This window comes from Schistocerca piceifrons, chromosome 1 (assembly GCF_021461385.2).
Source record: "Schistocerca piceifrons isolate TAMUIC-IGC-003096 chromosome 1, iqSchPice1.1, whole genome shotgun sequence".
Taxonomy (NCBI): Eukaryota; Metazoa; Arthropoda; class Insecta; order Orthoptera; family Acrididae; genus Schistocerca; species Schistocerca piceifrons.
The window spans coordinates 481120152-481137339 of NC_060138.1; the positions used below are offsets into that span (position 1 = coordinate 481120152).

Sequence of the window (17188 nt, forward strand, 5' to 3'; positions counted from 1 at the left end):
GGTTTGTCAATAACAAAAATTGTCGCATTTGGGGGACTGAGAATCTGCAATTCGCGATCAAGAAGTCTCTTCACCCTCAACAGGTGTCTGTGTGGAGTGCAATGTCCAGTTACGGAATAATTGGTGCGATATTTCTAGATGGCACAGAGACTACCGAATGGTACGTGAAGGTTTTGGAAGATTGATTTCATCCTCATCATCCAAAGTGACCCTGATTTTGACAAGATGTGGTTCATACAAGACAGAGCTCAACCCCATCGAAGCAGGAGAATGTGTGACGTCCTGGAGGAGCACTTTAAGGACCGCCATTGGCATCGGCATCGACTGGCTGCCATACTCTCCAAATCTGAACACGTGTCACTCCTTTTTGTGGGGCTACATTAAAGACAAAGTGTACAGTGATAACCCCAAAACCATTGCTGAGCTGAAAACAGCCATTCAGGAGGTCATCAACAGCACTGATGTTCCAACACTTCAGAATTTCACTATTTCTCTGCACCACATCATTGCCAAAGATGGCAGGCATATCGAACATGTCATAACCTAAATCTGAGTATCTGTAGTGACATTTACATGTTGAATACAATGTGTACACACCGTAGTTTGTAACTAATTTACATTTTATTCAAATAGTTCAATAATTGTCACCCTGTACTAAGTTCTTTTGGTGAGAAGATGGCAACAAAGCTTGGTGGCATGTTTGTTGGTGGTATTTAATCTGCAAGATGGATGGGAGAAGAGACCACAACATTCACAAAGGGTACATATTTATGAACAGAGGAAACAGCAGACTCAATTTTGTTGACTGTGACATCTTATTTTTGTTGTAAGCATTTTCAGTGGTAAAGTGAAAAATGTAATTAACAGAAACTACAAGGATTTGAACATTGTTTTTGTCTCAGCAAACAGTACACATTTAATCACCTTTATTCCCTGGACCTTTTTCTACTTTCAACAAATCAAAAAGTCCACAGTGGATATTTGTCCAAATATTTTAGGTAAATGTCTGGGGTTGCATCTGCCACACTTAACATACATGCTGCTTACCCATAGTTCCTAAATTAGTATGACCTTTACAAGTTAAGGTCGGCCACATTCTTGGCTTTTGAAACAACATGGTTACTTACATAAAAATGAATTTTAGGATGATGAATGCTCTCCTAAGACAATATTTATCCAGATAGTAAGCTTCTCTAAGGAGTTAAAGAGAAAGAAAATTCATGTGGAAATCATTTATTAGCTCACCAATTATTAACTCTTTTTTTTCAGAGATGTGCAACAATAAAGAATCAGTGTCATAAAAGTCTGACATTTGTGATTATAACCCACAGGTTACTTTTGTCTGTGCATCTCAGTCGCAACTAAACTGTTAATCAAACAAGAAAGTCTTTAGGTATAAGATGAGAAGGAAACTGCTGTGAAAAAAATCAGGACTGTAGAATAGCGGGTCAAACATCATTCAGCCAAACTCTTGCAGAAAACATGTTTTGTACTGAGCAGTATGTGGACTAGTACTGCCGTGTATCAATGCTACAAATTTAACTTAGCATCCCACTCCTTTTTTTCTGACTGGCACAAAATTTTAGTATTTCACAAAAACAGTCCAGTGTTTAATGTTTCACTTCCAAGCAGGAAGTCTATCAGCAAAATGCCCTTCATGTTTTTGAAACACCATTAACACCCTTTCCATGCTGACACCACTTCCTAGAACTCATTTCTTACACAGAGATCCTTACTGGGGTGCCAACAGAATGAGCTATGTTTGGTACTTGACATAAAATGAGCAATCCAGTGTTCTTGCCAACATTTTGATTTGTAGAAAATTGCCTGCACTACACCTCACTACGTAGCTGCTCAATACGCCTGTGCCATACAACAGACAGAACTAACAAATTTCAATCAACACTACATTCTTTACAATGAAAATTTTACCACTCATTTAATATCGTTGTAACCCTATATACCCATACATCAATCAATACACATCAAGTTATTGTAGACAAATTTCTGTGGAAGGTGAAAAGGTAAGAAAGAAGTACTAAAAAAAACTAAATTCCATCCAAACAGGCCCCGGAACCCCAACAGTACCAAGTGCCCAGAGGTGTCAGCAGGTGTGTATATCACCTGATGGAACATCAGTCACGAGAGTCAGTTGAAGTGCATATCAATTCCAATCTAAAAGCCCATTCTACACAGCAAGCATGGGGCATTTCACAGTACTTTCAGTAGACACTTGACATCTGAAAGTTAGACTTACCATTCCTCCTGTTGTTTAATAGCTGCCACAGAGCTTTTAATTTCCAGTTATGCCTACTCATGTGAGACAGTATTATCAGCACCTGACAAGTACTTAAAAAGGGGCCTCATTGTGTGTCTCGAACAGTCTGGCTGGTTGAATCCTGCAATATCCAGATTTGATGAGCATTCAAATGTGACAGTGGCCTGATGGTGGACTGCATGAGTGTGTGAGGGCAGGTATATGCATCATGAAAGTTCTGGCCAACTACATATGACTGCCACAAGGGATGACAATTGTATTGCACACCAAGCACATTGTAACCCCATCACATCTGCACCTACCATTCGAGAATAAGTAGTAGACTTCCTGCAACATTCTGGGCTGTCCCACACCATGGGTTGGAGACCAGCAGCATACAGACAAGGGAATTACCAGCCTATGCATATGCTTCCATAACACTGCTAGACTGTCAACCATTCATTTGGAGTTGTGCCGTGTCTGTGAAGCTTGGGCTGCTGATGAATGGAATCACATTTGATTCTGCATTATTCTGGATGACCATCGTGGACAAGTATAGTGGTGACTTTGGGAGGGGTTCCATTATTTTGGAAAGGCACAGCGTTGTTAGTCATGGTGTCACAATCCGGAAAGCCATCAGGTAGGACTTTAGATCATTGCTCGTAGTGACTGAGGGAATCCTGATGGCGCAACAACACATCCTCAACCTCCTGAATCCTCATGTATTCTCTCTCTTGTGACAGTATTGTGATGCAATTTTTCAACAGGATAATGGTTGTCCAAAAACAGCATGTCTCTCCATGAACTATTGACATGTTGTTGAGGTGCCTCCATAGCCAAAAATAACTCCAGATCTGTCCCTGGCAGTACGCTTGTGAAACCAGGTTGGATGTCAACTGTGCCCCAGTGCCAGATTTTAGGATACCAAGGACGAGTTAGAACAGTTGTGGGCCAACTTGCCAAAGAAGAGGATACAATGGCTTTACAACACCTTTCCTATGTGAATCATTTTGGGCTTCCAGGTCAGAGAAGGTGCAACATCTTAGCTCATACTGTCAAGTTATTTCTAAATTTCACTCAAATTTGTAATCACTGAAATAATATCACATTCCCTCTCAATCTGGGAAATTTCATTTCATTTCTCTCTCCCCTTCTGAGTGTTTCACTATATTTTCTTTCTTTGGCAGACAGTGCATTTATTCCATAATAAGCTTCACTGCTGACAATCATGTGCACTATGAAGTCAATGAAATGCATAAGGATCACAATACATGAAGAAGGACTGACCTCCATTGTGATTTCAAACATCTAACTCGGGTATACAAAGGTGCACAGCACTTCAGTATTAACATATTAACTGTTCACACAAATCAATTTGACATTGGACATGGCAGCCGAATAGAGCGACCGTAAAGGCATCAAATGTCTATGTAGTAACAGCACATTATTTAAAAATAAAATAAAGCTGTATACACCTGATAAACCTTTCATTTATTAGGTGAATTTTTTCATACAGAGTTTTTACACATTTTACGTGTACATTTCTAGTGCTCGTTATGAACCGTACTGTTGTGCAATATGTGTTAATCCTTGTGTGACAGCCCTATCTTTTTTCTCCACTGTGATTCTGTCTGTTACACGTTCTGTGTAATTTACATTTTAGATATTCTTTAACTTACTCCACATCCCAGCATTACACAAGCATAAAAGGATATACCAAATTAAATAAATAGTTCAGCAGACATATATTTTTACAGTGCATATTTTATATTCTGATAAGACGTATCTGTTAGTTTAAATATTCTTCCATCCATCTTAGATAATAATCAGATAAGTGTGGTAACTATTTTGAATGTATGTGTGTGTGTGGTGTGTGTGTGTGTGTGTGTGTGTGTGGAAAGACAGAGAGAGAGAGAGAGAGAGAGAGAGAGAGAGAGAGAGAGACTGACTGCAATGTCAGCTGCATCAGAATAGAGTTTATCACTGTCAAAGTAATTGGTTGTTTGTTCACTGTATTACCACACCAAGCACTGGTGTACTACAGAGAAGTACAGAATGAAAGATGCTTTAATGGACTGCTGGATTTGTTTCAAATTTTGATGTTAAGAAACATCCTAGTATTGCTCCATTTTGGGGAAAAGAGTGAGAAAACCACCTTTAATGGCTTGAGCATGTTCTTAGTATAGATGACAATACAGTGGTGAAGCCAGGCTACATAATGGTGTCCATGAAAAGAGGCACAAGGGCCCCTGAAACAGAGGTACATACATCGTTTTTGTTTCAATGCTCTTGCAGTGACCCTGTTTGCATATAAAATTACTGAAAATAAGGCCCACCGATTATCCAAATGACCATTTCTTTCATCTCAAGCCAAGGATGTTTCAGCACTTTTCTGCCATCATCAAGGGATAATCTTTATTCTAATCTTTAAGGACCATCTGCACATTATTAAATATATTGGTATGACAAGCTCCCAGCACCTGATAATGTGCAGAGGGTCCTACACCAAGAAAAAAATTAAGATTTGAATAAACAAGAAGACGAAAGCTCTGTGTAGCACACTGGATGATGCACGGTGAGGAGCAATTTAAGTACTCCATCACCCTCACATTGTGCTGCCATGACAAAAGTATTTTGAATTTTAAATCAACCAATTACAGAAATAAAAGTCAGACATGCTTCCCAATGCATTTCACCTTCCTTCTCCGAGGAGTCATAGGTAGTGCCCACGATGACAATGAATTACCAAATTACTCATTTCAAAACAAATTACAAAATTAAAAAACAAGCTACTCTATAAGTAATAAAGCATCGTCAGACTGCTTAAGTTGGCAGTGGTCACACAAAAAACACTAGTAGGCTAATGTATTCCAACTTGAGTCATTCCAGACTCAAAGATTCAACAATAAGGAAAAGTTTTACACACAGTGCACAGTGATCTTCACACCAGCAAAGAACAAAACTGTGTAAAATAGAAACAACAGATCCATATGAGAAATTTTGCACCATGACAGTTTAAATGATAAGTGTGGAGAAAAAAACTCACTAGAAATTAATGGAATCTAGGCTTGAAATCAGCCACTTTGTGTGCTACATGCTTGGTTTCTTCAAGTTACATTTAACATAGCAAAACTCTGAAAAAGCTACTCTTCCATCAGATATATTAAATAGCTGCTGTTTGCATACAGTTGCTAGCTTAGTATTCCACATGGCCACAGCCAATAATTATTGGCCGACCACCTGTCCTACCCTCTCAAAGCATGTTATGTATGCCGTGTCTTGCGTATCTTGAGCCATTAATTTGCATTGTATTGCAGTTAAAAATCATTTATCAATGTGAGATTATTTGTGGATAAATAAATATAAATAAGAAATTAAAATCATATACCACTAACTGGATTCCTGAATCCTTGAATTCAGACAAATTGTACATGTATATCATTCATCTGGGATTTTCACTGATTAAAATATAACATCCCCGAGGAGTTATGCTTTCATTTTGTTTTTGAATGTATTTTACTCGTTTGTTCCAAAAATATATATGTATTCATTTTCAAAATATATATACTCATCTGTGCTTTGGTTTTATACTGATTCCAAAAACATTACAGAGAAGAACTTTCTACACATCATGATGAATTAATAGGTAATATTACAAAGGCCTTAAGAGTCATCTCAGACATTAAAAGCATCAATACATATTAATGTAACTTATGGTATCGAAAAGTACTGAACACAAAGTATATAGTCATAACTGTATTATTACAAGTTCAGACACACATGCTTTTGGTTTTGTTTATATACACTGCGCTGCAACATTGTTGTGATCTTCAGTCCAAAGATTGGTTTGGTGCAACCCACATCCATTTCAACTCACTTTCCCTTATACCTCCCTCTAAAGTCCCCACCATACTTCCTTCCATTATTAAATTTACAATTCCTTAGTGCCTCTGGATGTATACTACCAACCAATCCCCTATTTTAGTCAAGTTGTGTAACAAATTTATTTTTTCTTAAAATTCAAATCAGCACTGTACCTCATTATGTGTTATTCAATATACCCATATAATTTTCGGTATTCTTTTATAGTTCCACATTTCAAAAGCTTCTATTTTCTTCTTGTCTGGACTGCTTATTGCTGAAGTTTCACTTCCAGACAAGGATGCACTCCACACAAATACCTTCAAAAATGAATTCATAAAAATTAAATTGATATTAGATATTAAACACTCTGCGTTTTACACTCTGTCTACTTCGGCCATGATCTGTTACTTTGTTGCCAAAATAGCAAAACTCATCTAGTACTTTTACTATCTCATTTCCTAAACCAATTCTCCACGCATCACCTGATTGAATTTCTCAACATTCCATTAGGCCCTACCCTTCCTTTAATTTTGTTGGGGCTTATTTTATGATTTCTTTTCAAGGCCCTATCTATTCCAATCGGCTGCTCGTCCAACTCCTTTACTGCCTCTAACAGATTTACAATGGTATCGGTAAACCTTACACTTTTTATTTCTTCTACCTGTCTCAATAACATATATTAATTAAACGTTTACTTCGATATCTATTAACATCTTACGACTGTCAGAACTGAATGATGCTCACCGTAAACGACAAATAACAATATGATGCCAAGACCTATGGGAAGTCTTTCCAAAATCCACATATTGATACCTTACTTCCACTTCAACAACTCATACCACACCCTACAATGTTTGTAAACTCTAATTCTTTGTCAAAGATGTTGCACGTCGTCGCAGACACACCATACCGCATGCCGATAATTTTGATGAGAAGTCGAGAGTTTCGTTGAGAACAACGTAAAGGTTTTAAGTAATTCGTGTCAGTGATTGAAAATAGTTTCAACAACAGTCTTTCTCAAGATGTTTACTCATTATTGACACTAGATAATGTAGGAGGTCTACAAAGCAAGTAGCAGCTGCTGTTGTCACAACATACATACTTTGATCCGAGCTGTTGGTGATGCCGCCGTGTGAATGTCAAAGAAATACTTCGTTTGTTGACGTTGACGTTGTGGAAGACGCGAGCGGTGGAAGTGCGTGATAGTACATAATCGATGTGTGGAAGGTATTTTGACAGTAGGAGAACAAGACAGTCAGTTTGATGGTCTGATGAAAGGACGTATACTGAAACCTGAAAATTGTCAGTTATGACATCCTGCTGGATTTAATATGGAAGGAGTTCTTTGGAAGTGGACAAACTATTGGAGCGGTATGTTAGCTTTCAAAGATTGCTTTGTACAGCAGAAATATTAGGAAACTTTGATATATTAATTGTTACAGGATGGCAGACACGGTGGTTTATCTTGGATGATGGCGTGCTTGCATATTATAAATCTCAAGACGAAGTTAATCAAGGATGTAAGGGGTCAATGAAGGTGTCAGCGTGCGAAATAATAGGTAAGTTTAGTCTGTAAACATACACGACAGAAGTATTATGTACATAAGTTTAGAGATTACTGGTATTGTTTTAGTGAACCCCGTGGATAACACTCGCATGGATCTCGTCATACCAGGAGAACAGCATATCTACTTGAGAGCACCATCATCTCAAGAACGTCAACAGTGGCTTGTAGCATTAGGCAGCGCTAAGGCATGTGTCACAACTAGAAGCCGGAAGGATTCAGGTACTGGTTACAGCTCCCTCTCTCGTTGTTGCCAGAGGACAGCTTAATTGTTACGTTGCATTATTTATTTAAATTGAACACAAGAGAAAAGGAGATACATCTACCATTCTTACACTATGAATTTGATTGATTGATCTAGAGCATTTGAAGAAAAAGTTACAATTTTACGTGTTTAAAAATTCTGGTGCACGATAAAAGCAGTTCTTTGTAGTAATGTTTGCTCGTAAATGCTGTGTCTCAAGCATTTTTTATTTATTTACTTATTTTTTAGTGTATTGTAAAAATGTAACAACACAGTAAATTACACTTTTCTGGCCTAGCGATGCTCTCAAAAACATTAGATGGCTATTTGAGTGTCCTCTGCCACTATAACTGTATTCCTTGTTCTGTATTAGATTACCAGGTAAATGAAATAATTGCTATTTAAGGATATTGTTTTAAGGATAGACAAACGCTGAACACTTATTGCTGCAAGATCACCAGGCAAATGCCAGACTAGTGTCTTCAACAAGACTACAGCCAACCACTTGTCCTACCTTCACCTAAATGAATTTAATTTTCTATGTATTAAGCTGTTAGATGCTATATCATTTGGGATCAAGGGAAGCATCTTATTCCATCCATTTGGTTTGACATGTGTTATAGGTGTGTTGAGTTGTGTGAACCAATATTTTTGAGTTGGGTCTTGTTTGTAGATGGTGTGTTATAGTATTTGCTGAAACACACTTGTGTTAGACAGTCATGTTTGAAGATGTTTGTGTTGTGGGCCATTTCCTTCTATCAACCATATTCTAATTTACAGTCTGACAATTGTAGCCTTATTGTATCAGGTGTTCATAAATGATCCCTACAACGTTGACAAGGGATGTCTCAGAAATGGGGCTGGAGAAAGGTATAGTTTGCAGCATAATGTTCACACATGAACACACACATGCACCTAAAGTTTTAGTAGCTGTTTAACAGATCTCAGAGTGTGCACAATGTGTAGGAGACAAGATATCCAGGGTATTAGAGTTCCTCCCATGTCTGGCCAAGCAAGTTCTCAAGCAATTGCTCCTCTGATGTGAGCTTGCAGTTCCTGCGCTGAGATATGGTAGAAAGTGTTCTTCACAAACACTCAAACAAACAAAAAATCTAGTGGGGTTATGACTGCAGTCCTTCAAGGCCAGGAAATGGTTCCTCCTCTGCCAATCCAGCGACCTGAAAATGATGTCCAAAGTTTTGATACAGTTAGATGTCCAATGAGAAGGGGTACCATGCTGTTGTAGCATGTCAAATTGCAGTTCTTCAAACTGTGAAAATGCAGATTATTCCAACAGGTCCAGATAAACACTCAAAAGTTGTCGACACCTCTGTAGAGAAAAACCATCTAACCTCAGTCGTGTAGCAGACCATTCGACACATTTACCTTTGGACTGTCACTCACAGTTTCCATGCTAAAACTGGGGTTCACAGGGCATCAGCTCCTCACATTGTTTTGGTTTACTTTCCCAGAAAGAAGAAACTAAGCTTCATCTGTGAAATCATCATTTTGTATAGTCCGGGTCATTGTTGATGTAACTCAGAAACTCCTTTGCAAATGATCTGCACTTTGGCCTGTCATCAGGTTGAAGCACATTCAGTAGCTGCTGCTCGTAGTATAAAGCTTCAGTCTCTTGTGTAGCACCCAGTGCACTGTGGTTGGAAGTAGCTGCAACAGTAAATACTCTTGATGGATTGAATTGGTTGGGCTCTGGATAAAAGCCTGTTGCACCCATTCTGCATTTGCATGTCATGCTGACACCCAGAACTTGTGCTGTTCATGATACTTCCTGATTCATTGAATCTCATGTACCACTGTCAGATGGGCAGACTTGAAGGTGGGGTGCTTCTTTAATGTATCCAGAAGTGCTGCTAGAACTGGATGTCAAATTTGGTCTCTGTCAACCATTCTACAACCCATGCCTTCTCTTGAGTAGTGGCCATTTTTGTCAGTAACTAAGCTGATAAACAAAAAGTGAAGATCATTTGGAACACACTGCAGTTATCATTCATTTGACAATTTCATTAGCACAGTTGTAGTTTCAAGCATATATGTTCAGGTCATATTAAAGTTTGTAACAACTTTCTACTGTCACATACAAGCCTGTTGCACTTATTCCACATTTGCATCAGTATGTTCAGACACCCCGAACTTGGATGTTTCACTGTTCAACTCGTTACCATTGAATTATAAAATAGCATATGAACATTAGTACTTCAAACTTTACCGCTAAATATCCAAGACATTAAAATTTGCAGTTAGCAAGTAATATTAAAGTATTTAATGACAAAAGTAATTTGACTGCCTTTTCAATAATTAGTATTTCGGCAGCACATTGTGTGGGTGAAGCATAACTTTTTTGTAATTGTTTGATTTGTCATTGTTGTTTCTGATGATATTTAATTATTACAGATGTTATTTTGTGCACTTGTTACTGAATTTTAATTAGAAGTATTGCCGTATAGCCTCTGACTTGTTTGTTTGCTTTACAAATTTATCTTTCACTTATTGTGCTCTGTAGTGGCCCAGTTTTGAGACATTCCTGTTTTTATATGAAACTCTCTTAGTACTCATACGTTTACTGTGTAGCTTCACTATAAACAGTGGAGTGTGGTAACTTGTCACCATTCAAGGAATCTTTTTTGATCAACTCTGGTCGATATTTCTGACTACTTAAATTTGCAAAAAATTACGAAAGCATATAAACAATCAATGCCTGAAGACCATATGGCATGTTATAAGAAAATTTTTTCAGTAGAACTATATATTTTCATTTCATTAGCACTGCGGGTTGATTAAATTATGTATACTTTCTTGTTCCATAGCTTGGTCATTAATAGTTAAGGCCTTTTTGTTCATTCCACTGGCTTTATACAGTTTTAAAATTTCAGCTGATTCTAACCCTGATACCCTTAAGACAAAGAAGTCTGAGTTAAGATTGTACTGTGACCTGTTGATGCAGCAAGTCCATATGGTTAAAACAGCAGCCATGAAAGAGGGTGGACCAGAGGTGGAAGTAAGTACTAGATATTTTGACTGCAGTAGTTTGTTCAAAAGAAACATCTCTTCTAATGAGGGTAAAATTTGCAACCATATGGTAATAAGTAGTCAGTTTTAACATGTGCCTCAACCATTACTTGGACAATAATTTAAACACCCATCAGTACAGCACACTACCTGCAAACTTCATGAATGATAACTGAATAGTAGCTACAGTTTCTGTTGGTTTGACTCCATGTCCACTGAACAAAATTTCTGAGAAACCGGGTTATAGCACTTGCTGTGTTCTTGTCTGTGCATGAAAACGTATACCCCAGATTATGTACTTACCACCCTGTTTTCTTCAATTTTAAGTACATTATTTTCTTCAATTTTAAGTGCATTGGCTATCAAAATTTCTTTATTGTTCATGTGGATGGTTTCAGCAAGGGGACGCCCTTGGTGATTCAGCTATTTTCCTTGATAGGGGCTTTCAAAGTGCGCCTTCCAGAACAATTTATAAATTATGATGTGGAGTTATATGGCATTGTTACAGCACTGGAATAGATTCACAGGCATCACAATACAAGGTTTCTCATCTGTTCTGACTTGCTCAGTGCACTATAAGTGGTCCACCAAATGTATTTGGTAGATCCGTTGATCCAGCTCATCCATGACTCTTTAGAGGCTCCACCACTGGGGCACAGAGGTGAACTTTTGCTGGTACCTGAACATGTTGGATTCAGGAAAAGGACATAGCCAACAAAGCAGCCAAGGAAGCATGTGGGGTTGGTGTTTCTACATTGATCTGGCAGCCTCTTGCACACTGTCATTTATTATCTGACAAATGAATCGTCATGTCAGTGGTAAACTGAGTGGTTGGAGATGGGAGAAAACAAACTCCAGTCACTCAAATTGACCACTCAGTCATGGTGGACTTCTTGCCAACCTCACCAATGGAAAGAACTTCCTGCTAATGAGACAGCACATAGAACATAATCTTTAACACACAGCTTCGTCCTCCAGCGGGAGGATTCACCACCCTGTCAAGTTTGTGATGTAACACTTTTCGTTCAGCGTATTTTGGCATATGTCCATCTTATGTACTGATATTGAGGCAGACCTCGGTTTGGCTGGAGACCTGCCCACCATCCTTCCTGATACTGGCACCAGCGGGATGTGGAATCTGAAATTTTATGAACTGTCAGGTCTCATCCCTTAAGTGCTGAGGAAGGGATGTAGTATTAAAAGCATTTTAAACTACTCCGTTCGTGGGGACAGTCTGAATCGCAGAATAAAAAAGTACACTTTAACAGAATTGTGGATAGAAATAAACCCAACATAGCTGAGGAAATACTAAATGAAATGTGTGTCTTTTGAAGAAAGAGATCTATACACACTAACAGTGGAGGTAATTTGCAACAATATATACGAGGGGTGTTCAATATATAATGTAACACTTTTTTATGAAAGCAGGTTGGTTTTTATTCAAGATTCCAGTACACCATATTATTCTCCATTCTTTTGGCTACAAAGCCCAATTTTTCAACGTAATCTCCATTCAATGCGACAGCATTACACCACCTTGCTGAGAGGGTCTGTATGCCCATTGGTACCATGTCTTGCTGCATCAATAACCTCCTCCTCATCATCATCATCATCGTCCACATACTGCTTCTTGAAAAGTGTATCCTTCATTGGACCAAACATTTGGAAGTCGGAATGTGTGAGACCTGAGCTGTTGGTTGGATGGGAGAAAACAGTCCAGTGAAGTTTTGTAAACTGCTCTCAGGTGTCCAGACTCTTGTCATGGGGAAGGAGGTGTTCATTTGTATTTTGTTGTGGCAAATGTGCTGAGGTCATTTCTTCAAATTTCTGAGGTAGCACAATACACTTCAGAGTTGATCATTGCACCATGAAGGAGAACATCAAACAGAATAATGCCTTAAGAGTCCCAGAAGATCACCACCACGCGTTTACCAGCTGAGGATGTAGCATTGAACTACTACTTCGGAGGAGAGGTAGTGTGGCGCCACTCTATAGATGCTGTTTTGTTTCCAGTTTGAAGTGATGAACTCATTTGTCATCACCTGTAATGATGTTAGACAAAAAAATTGTCAGACTCGTAAAACATACAGGTGATCCTTTGTTATTTTTCAGTCTTTTATGAATCAGCTAGGAACCCAGCAGGCACACACTTCTGTGTACCCCAGCTGGTGGACTAGTGTCAGCACTACCAACAGAGATGATCAGTTGTGCAATGAGGTGTTTGACTGTGATCTGTTGAGATTGCACACAGGATATCAGAGGTTTGCGTGATCTTGTTGCTATGATGACGGATGCCTCACCCAATGACACATCATGGTTTCGTTTACTGCAGGTCTCCTTAGATGTTCTGCAAGTGCCTACCAAAATCTCAATGCTTGGGTTGTCCTTCAAAAGAAACTAAGTGACAGCTCTCTGTTTAGAATGCATCTGCATTACAAACACCATTTTGAAGGGTACATATAGGAACTTCACGAAACTAAAGGGTCCTGAAGCGGGAATATTCCACAATATGTGTCAAAAAATTCTGCATTTTTTCAACCTAAATTAGCAGAGAAAAAAAATGGGTTGCATTACTTACTGAAATGCCATTCTCTATAATCACATGCAGCGCTCCTCACAAGGGAACCTCCCCATCATACCCCCCTCAGATTTAGCTATAAATTGACACAGTGGATAGGCCTTGAAAAACTGAACACAGATCAGTCGAGAAAACAGGAAGAAGTTGTGTGAAACTATGAAAAAATAAGCAAAATATACAAACTGAGTAGTCCATGTGCAAGATAGGCAATATCAAGGACAATGTGAGCTGAGGAGCGCCGTGGTCTCGTGGTTAGAGTGAGCAGCTGCAGAACGAGAAGCCCTTGGTTTGAGTCTTCTCTCGACTGAAAATTTTACTTTCTTTATTTTCGCAAAGTTACGATCTGTCCGTTCATTCATTGACGTCTCTGTTCACTGTAATAAGTTTAGTGTCTGTGTTTTGCGACCGCACCGCAAAACCGTGTGATTAGTAGACGAAAGGACGTGCCTCTCCAATAGGAACCGAAAACATTTGATCGCAAGGTCATAGGTCAACCGATTCCTCCACAGGAAAATGCGTCTGATATATTCTATACGACACTGATGACGGCATGTGCGTCACATGACAGGGATATGTTGTCGACCCACCTAACTGGCACACTTGGTGAATGGGTAAAAAGATTCTTCTACCTTGCCCGATTTAGGTTTTCTTGTGGATGTGATAATCACTCTCAAAAATGTGATGAAAACATAAGAGTTTGTCAGATAAACTGCAACAAATGAATGCAACAGTTTCACAGTCGCACAGTTTTCCCTGTGCTCTGTCAAATCATGTTTTTTTACGTTTTCAAATGTTTCTGTGTGTAGACCGTCAAATCCTGCATATGTCCAAGCAAATCTGAACATGGCCTGGAATTTTGGAGAGCGAAGTTGATTATGTGTGAGTGCCTGAACTTTGATAATTGTCTGAAGATAAAAAATTAAACTTTTCACTAGAGAGAAGACTTGAACCAAGGACCTCTCGTTCCGCAGCTTCTCACGCTAACCACGGGACCACGGTGCTCGTAAGCTCACACTTTCCTTGATGTTGCTTACCTTGCGCATAGACTACTCAGTTTGTATATTTTGCTTATTTTTTTCATAGTTCCACACAACTTCTTCCTGTTTTCTCGATTGCTCTGTGTTCAGTTTTTCAAGGCCTGTCCCTGTGCCAACTTATAACTAAATCTAAGGGGGGTGCGACGGGGAGGTTCCCTTGTCAGAAACGGTACGGTACAAGCTAACTTAAAAAAGTTTGTATTTTCAAGCAAAGTCCAGTCCAAGTCATGTCAGAGTCCTGTATATCAGAAAGTATGTGCACCAGAACAGCACTGTAGCCAATGAGATAGCACTTGGTAGCACGCACTCCACTACTCTCATCTTGTATGCATAGGCTGGTTTTTGTGTGTGTGTGTGTGTGTGTGTGTGTGTGTGTGTGTGTGTGTGTGTGTGTGTGTGTGTGTGTCTTTTCTGAAGAAGGCTTTAGCCAAGAGCTAAATGTGTAAAGTTGTGATCTTTATGCTGAGGAGGAGTCTGTCATCTATCCTTTTCCTGATGTTGTTGATATTCCACTATTTGAACCAATCCCTTGCGTTCCCAAAACTCACACACACGACTGCAGTCTCAGGCAGCTGAAACCATACTGTGAGCAGCAGCACCAGTGCATGATGACTGGGTGGGGGTGAGGGGGAGGCAGGGGCAGGGAGGGGGACAGATAGTAGGGTAAGGGTGGTGGACAGTGAAGTACCTTATCTTTCTAGTCTCCCACCATCTCCCAAAGTCCCACCGTCCGGCCACAGCGGAGCGTTCCCCTCATAACTCAGTACCACCCAGGACAGGAACAGCTGAATTACATTTTCTGTCAGGGTTTCGACAACCTCTCGTCATGCTCTGAAATGAGAAATGTCCTGCCCACTATCCTTCCCACCCCTCCCACAGTGGCATTCTACCATCCACCGAACCTACACATCCCCTGCTCCCAACCCTTTACCTCATGGCTCATATCCCTGTAATAGACATAGATACAAGACCTGTCCCATGCATCCTCCCACCACCACCACCACCACCACCTATTCCAGTCTGGTCACAAACATCACCTATCCCATCAGCGGCAGGACTACCTGTGAAACCAGTCACGTGATCTAAAAGCTAACCTGCAACCACTGCGCTGCATTCTGTGTGGATGTGAGAACCCACAAGTTGTATGTCCGCATGAATGGCAACTGACAAACTGTGACCAAGAAACAAGTGGACCACCTTGTTGCTGAGCATGCTGCCAAACATGACCTCCTTCATTTCAATGCCTGCTTCACAACCCGTGCCATAAGGATCCTTCCCACCAACACCAACTTTTCTGAATTGTGCATGTGGGAACTTTCCCTGCAATACATCCTACGTTCCCATAACCCTCCTGGCCTCAACCTTCGTTAGTCACTGGTCTCATCCATCCAGCCCCTTCCCTGTTCCCATTTCAGCACTACACAGCCCTCATTACACAATCGTATCAACTCTTTTTACTTCTCTCCTTTTCCGAAATGCCCCCTCCCTACCTCTCCCCTGCCCTTCCCTTCTCTAACCTGCAGCACGTCAATGTCCGCTACCTCTACCCTACTACTCCTTCCCCTCCCTGCCCCAGCCTCCTCCTTATCCCCACCCAGTTGCCACTCCCATCATGCATTGGTGCTGTCACTCACAGTGTGGTGCCCCCAGGGGCTCAGCATTCATTTGCTGGGTACGGGCTTGGCGACCCCAGGGTTCCTGAGCTGGGGACTGGTAAGCGCCGCCAGTCCCTTGTCACCGTTAAGCTCTGAGCATACTTCAGCGACCACCGTGCGGTGTGGCAGTGGAACGTTGTGTGTCTCAGGAATGGGATCTTGGCTTGACCGCCTCGATTACGAGGATGGAATAAACCTCTATAAACAACCCCTCAATCTCAAGGTGTGCTGCATGCTGATGAGATGCATGGCTGTTGAGGTGGAACAGTTGTTAGCGGGCAACCTCTGGGGAACCTGCCGCACCTCAGTTGTATAAGGCTTACCTAGGCACGCGGGGCTCTGTCTAGGTGGACTTCTAGTTCCCTAACTGCTCGTGGGACCGAGATGGAACCCTCGAACTTTTATTCTTCTCCTGCCAGCGGAAAGGGTGGACCGCTGGTGGGTTCTAACACCCAATTCAACAAGAGGGCACATGTAGCCAGTCCTCCGGATTCAGTTACTAGTAACAGAATGCAAACTGCTTCGCAGAATGTGTTTCTCATAATTAAAACAAAGGAGGGGAGTTTTGATAAAGTTTCACCATTTGATATACAGAAAGGCTTAGAAGGCATTGCTGGCACCTTAAAATCTGTCAAGCGCTTGCGAAATGGAACCTTGTTGGTTGAAACCTCTAGTTTCCAGCAAGTCCAGAACCTTCAGAAAGCACAATTTCTTGGGGAGTTTGCGATAGAGACTGAATTTCACAACACCTTGAACTACAGCAAGGGTGTTGTGACTTGCAGAGATCTCGTTGACATTCCCCAAGACTAATTGAAGGCTGAATGGTCCCGGGAAGGAATTATCGACATGCAACACGTTATGAAACGGGTGGATGGTACTCTCATAAAGACTGACTCATTTATCCTTACATTTAACACTACCAAATTGCCAGAGCATGTGAAGGCAGGTTTCCTACATCTCAG

The 17188-nt window shown here is 40.3% G+C and overlaps 2 protein-coding genes across 3 annotated transcripts in view; one reads left to right on the forward strand and one right to left on the reverse strand.

Annotated features, from left to right (window-relative positions):
* LOC124795066 overlaps positions 1-7008 on the reverse strand; it is a 32476-nt gene extending 25468 nt beyond the window's left edge. Inside the window, exon 1 of the mRNA XM_047258877.1 lies at positions 6866-7008. Coding sequence (XP_047114833.1) covers positions 6866-6926 — 61 coding nt within the window. The 5' untranslated portion in view covers positions 6927-7008. The remainder of the gene's footprint in view (positions 1-6865) is intronic.
* Positions 7009-7170: 162 nt separating this feature from the next.
* Positions 7171-17188, forward strand: part of LOC124795055 (pleckstrin homology domain-containing family A member 3-like) — a 29333-nt gene continuing 19315 nt past the window's right edge. The window contains exons 1-5 of one of the 2 annotated variants that reach the window (XM_047258864.1): positions 7171-7380; positions 7429-7492; positions 7564-7680; positions 7755-7907; positions 10821-10945. In XM_047258864.1, coding sequence (XP_047114820.1) covers positions 7453-7492; positions 7564-7680; positions 7755-7907; positions 10821-10945 — 435 coding nt within the window. In that variant the 5' untranslated portion in view covers positions 7171-7380; positions 7429-7452. Of the gene's footprint in view, positions 7493-7563; positions 7681-7754; positions 7908-10820; positions 10946-17188 lie in introns of both variants that reach the window. The other variant, XM_047258855.1, reaches the window with a different exon arrangement.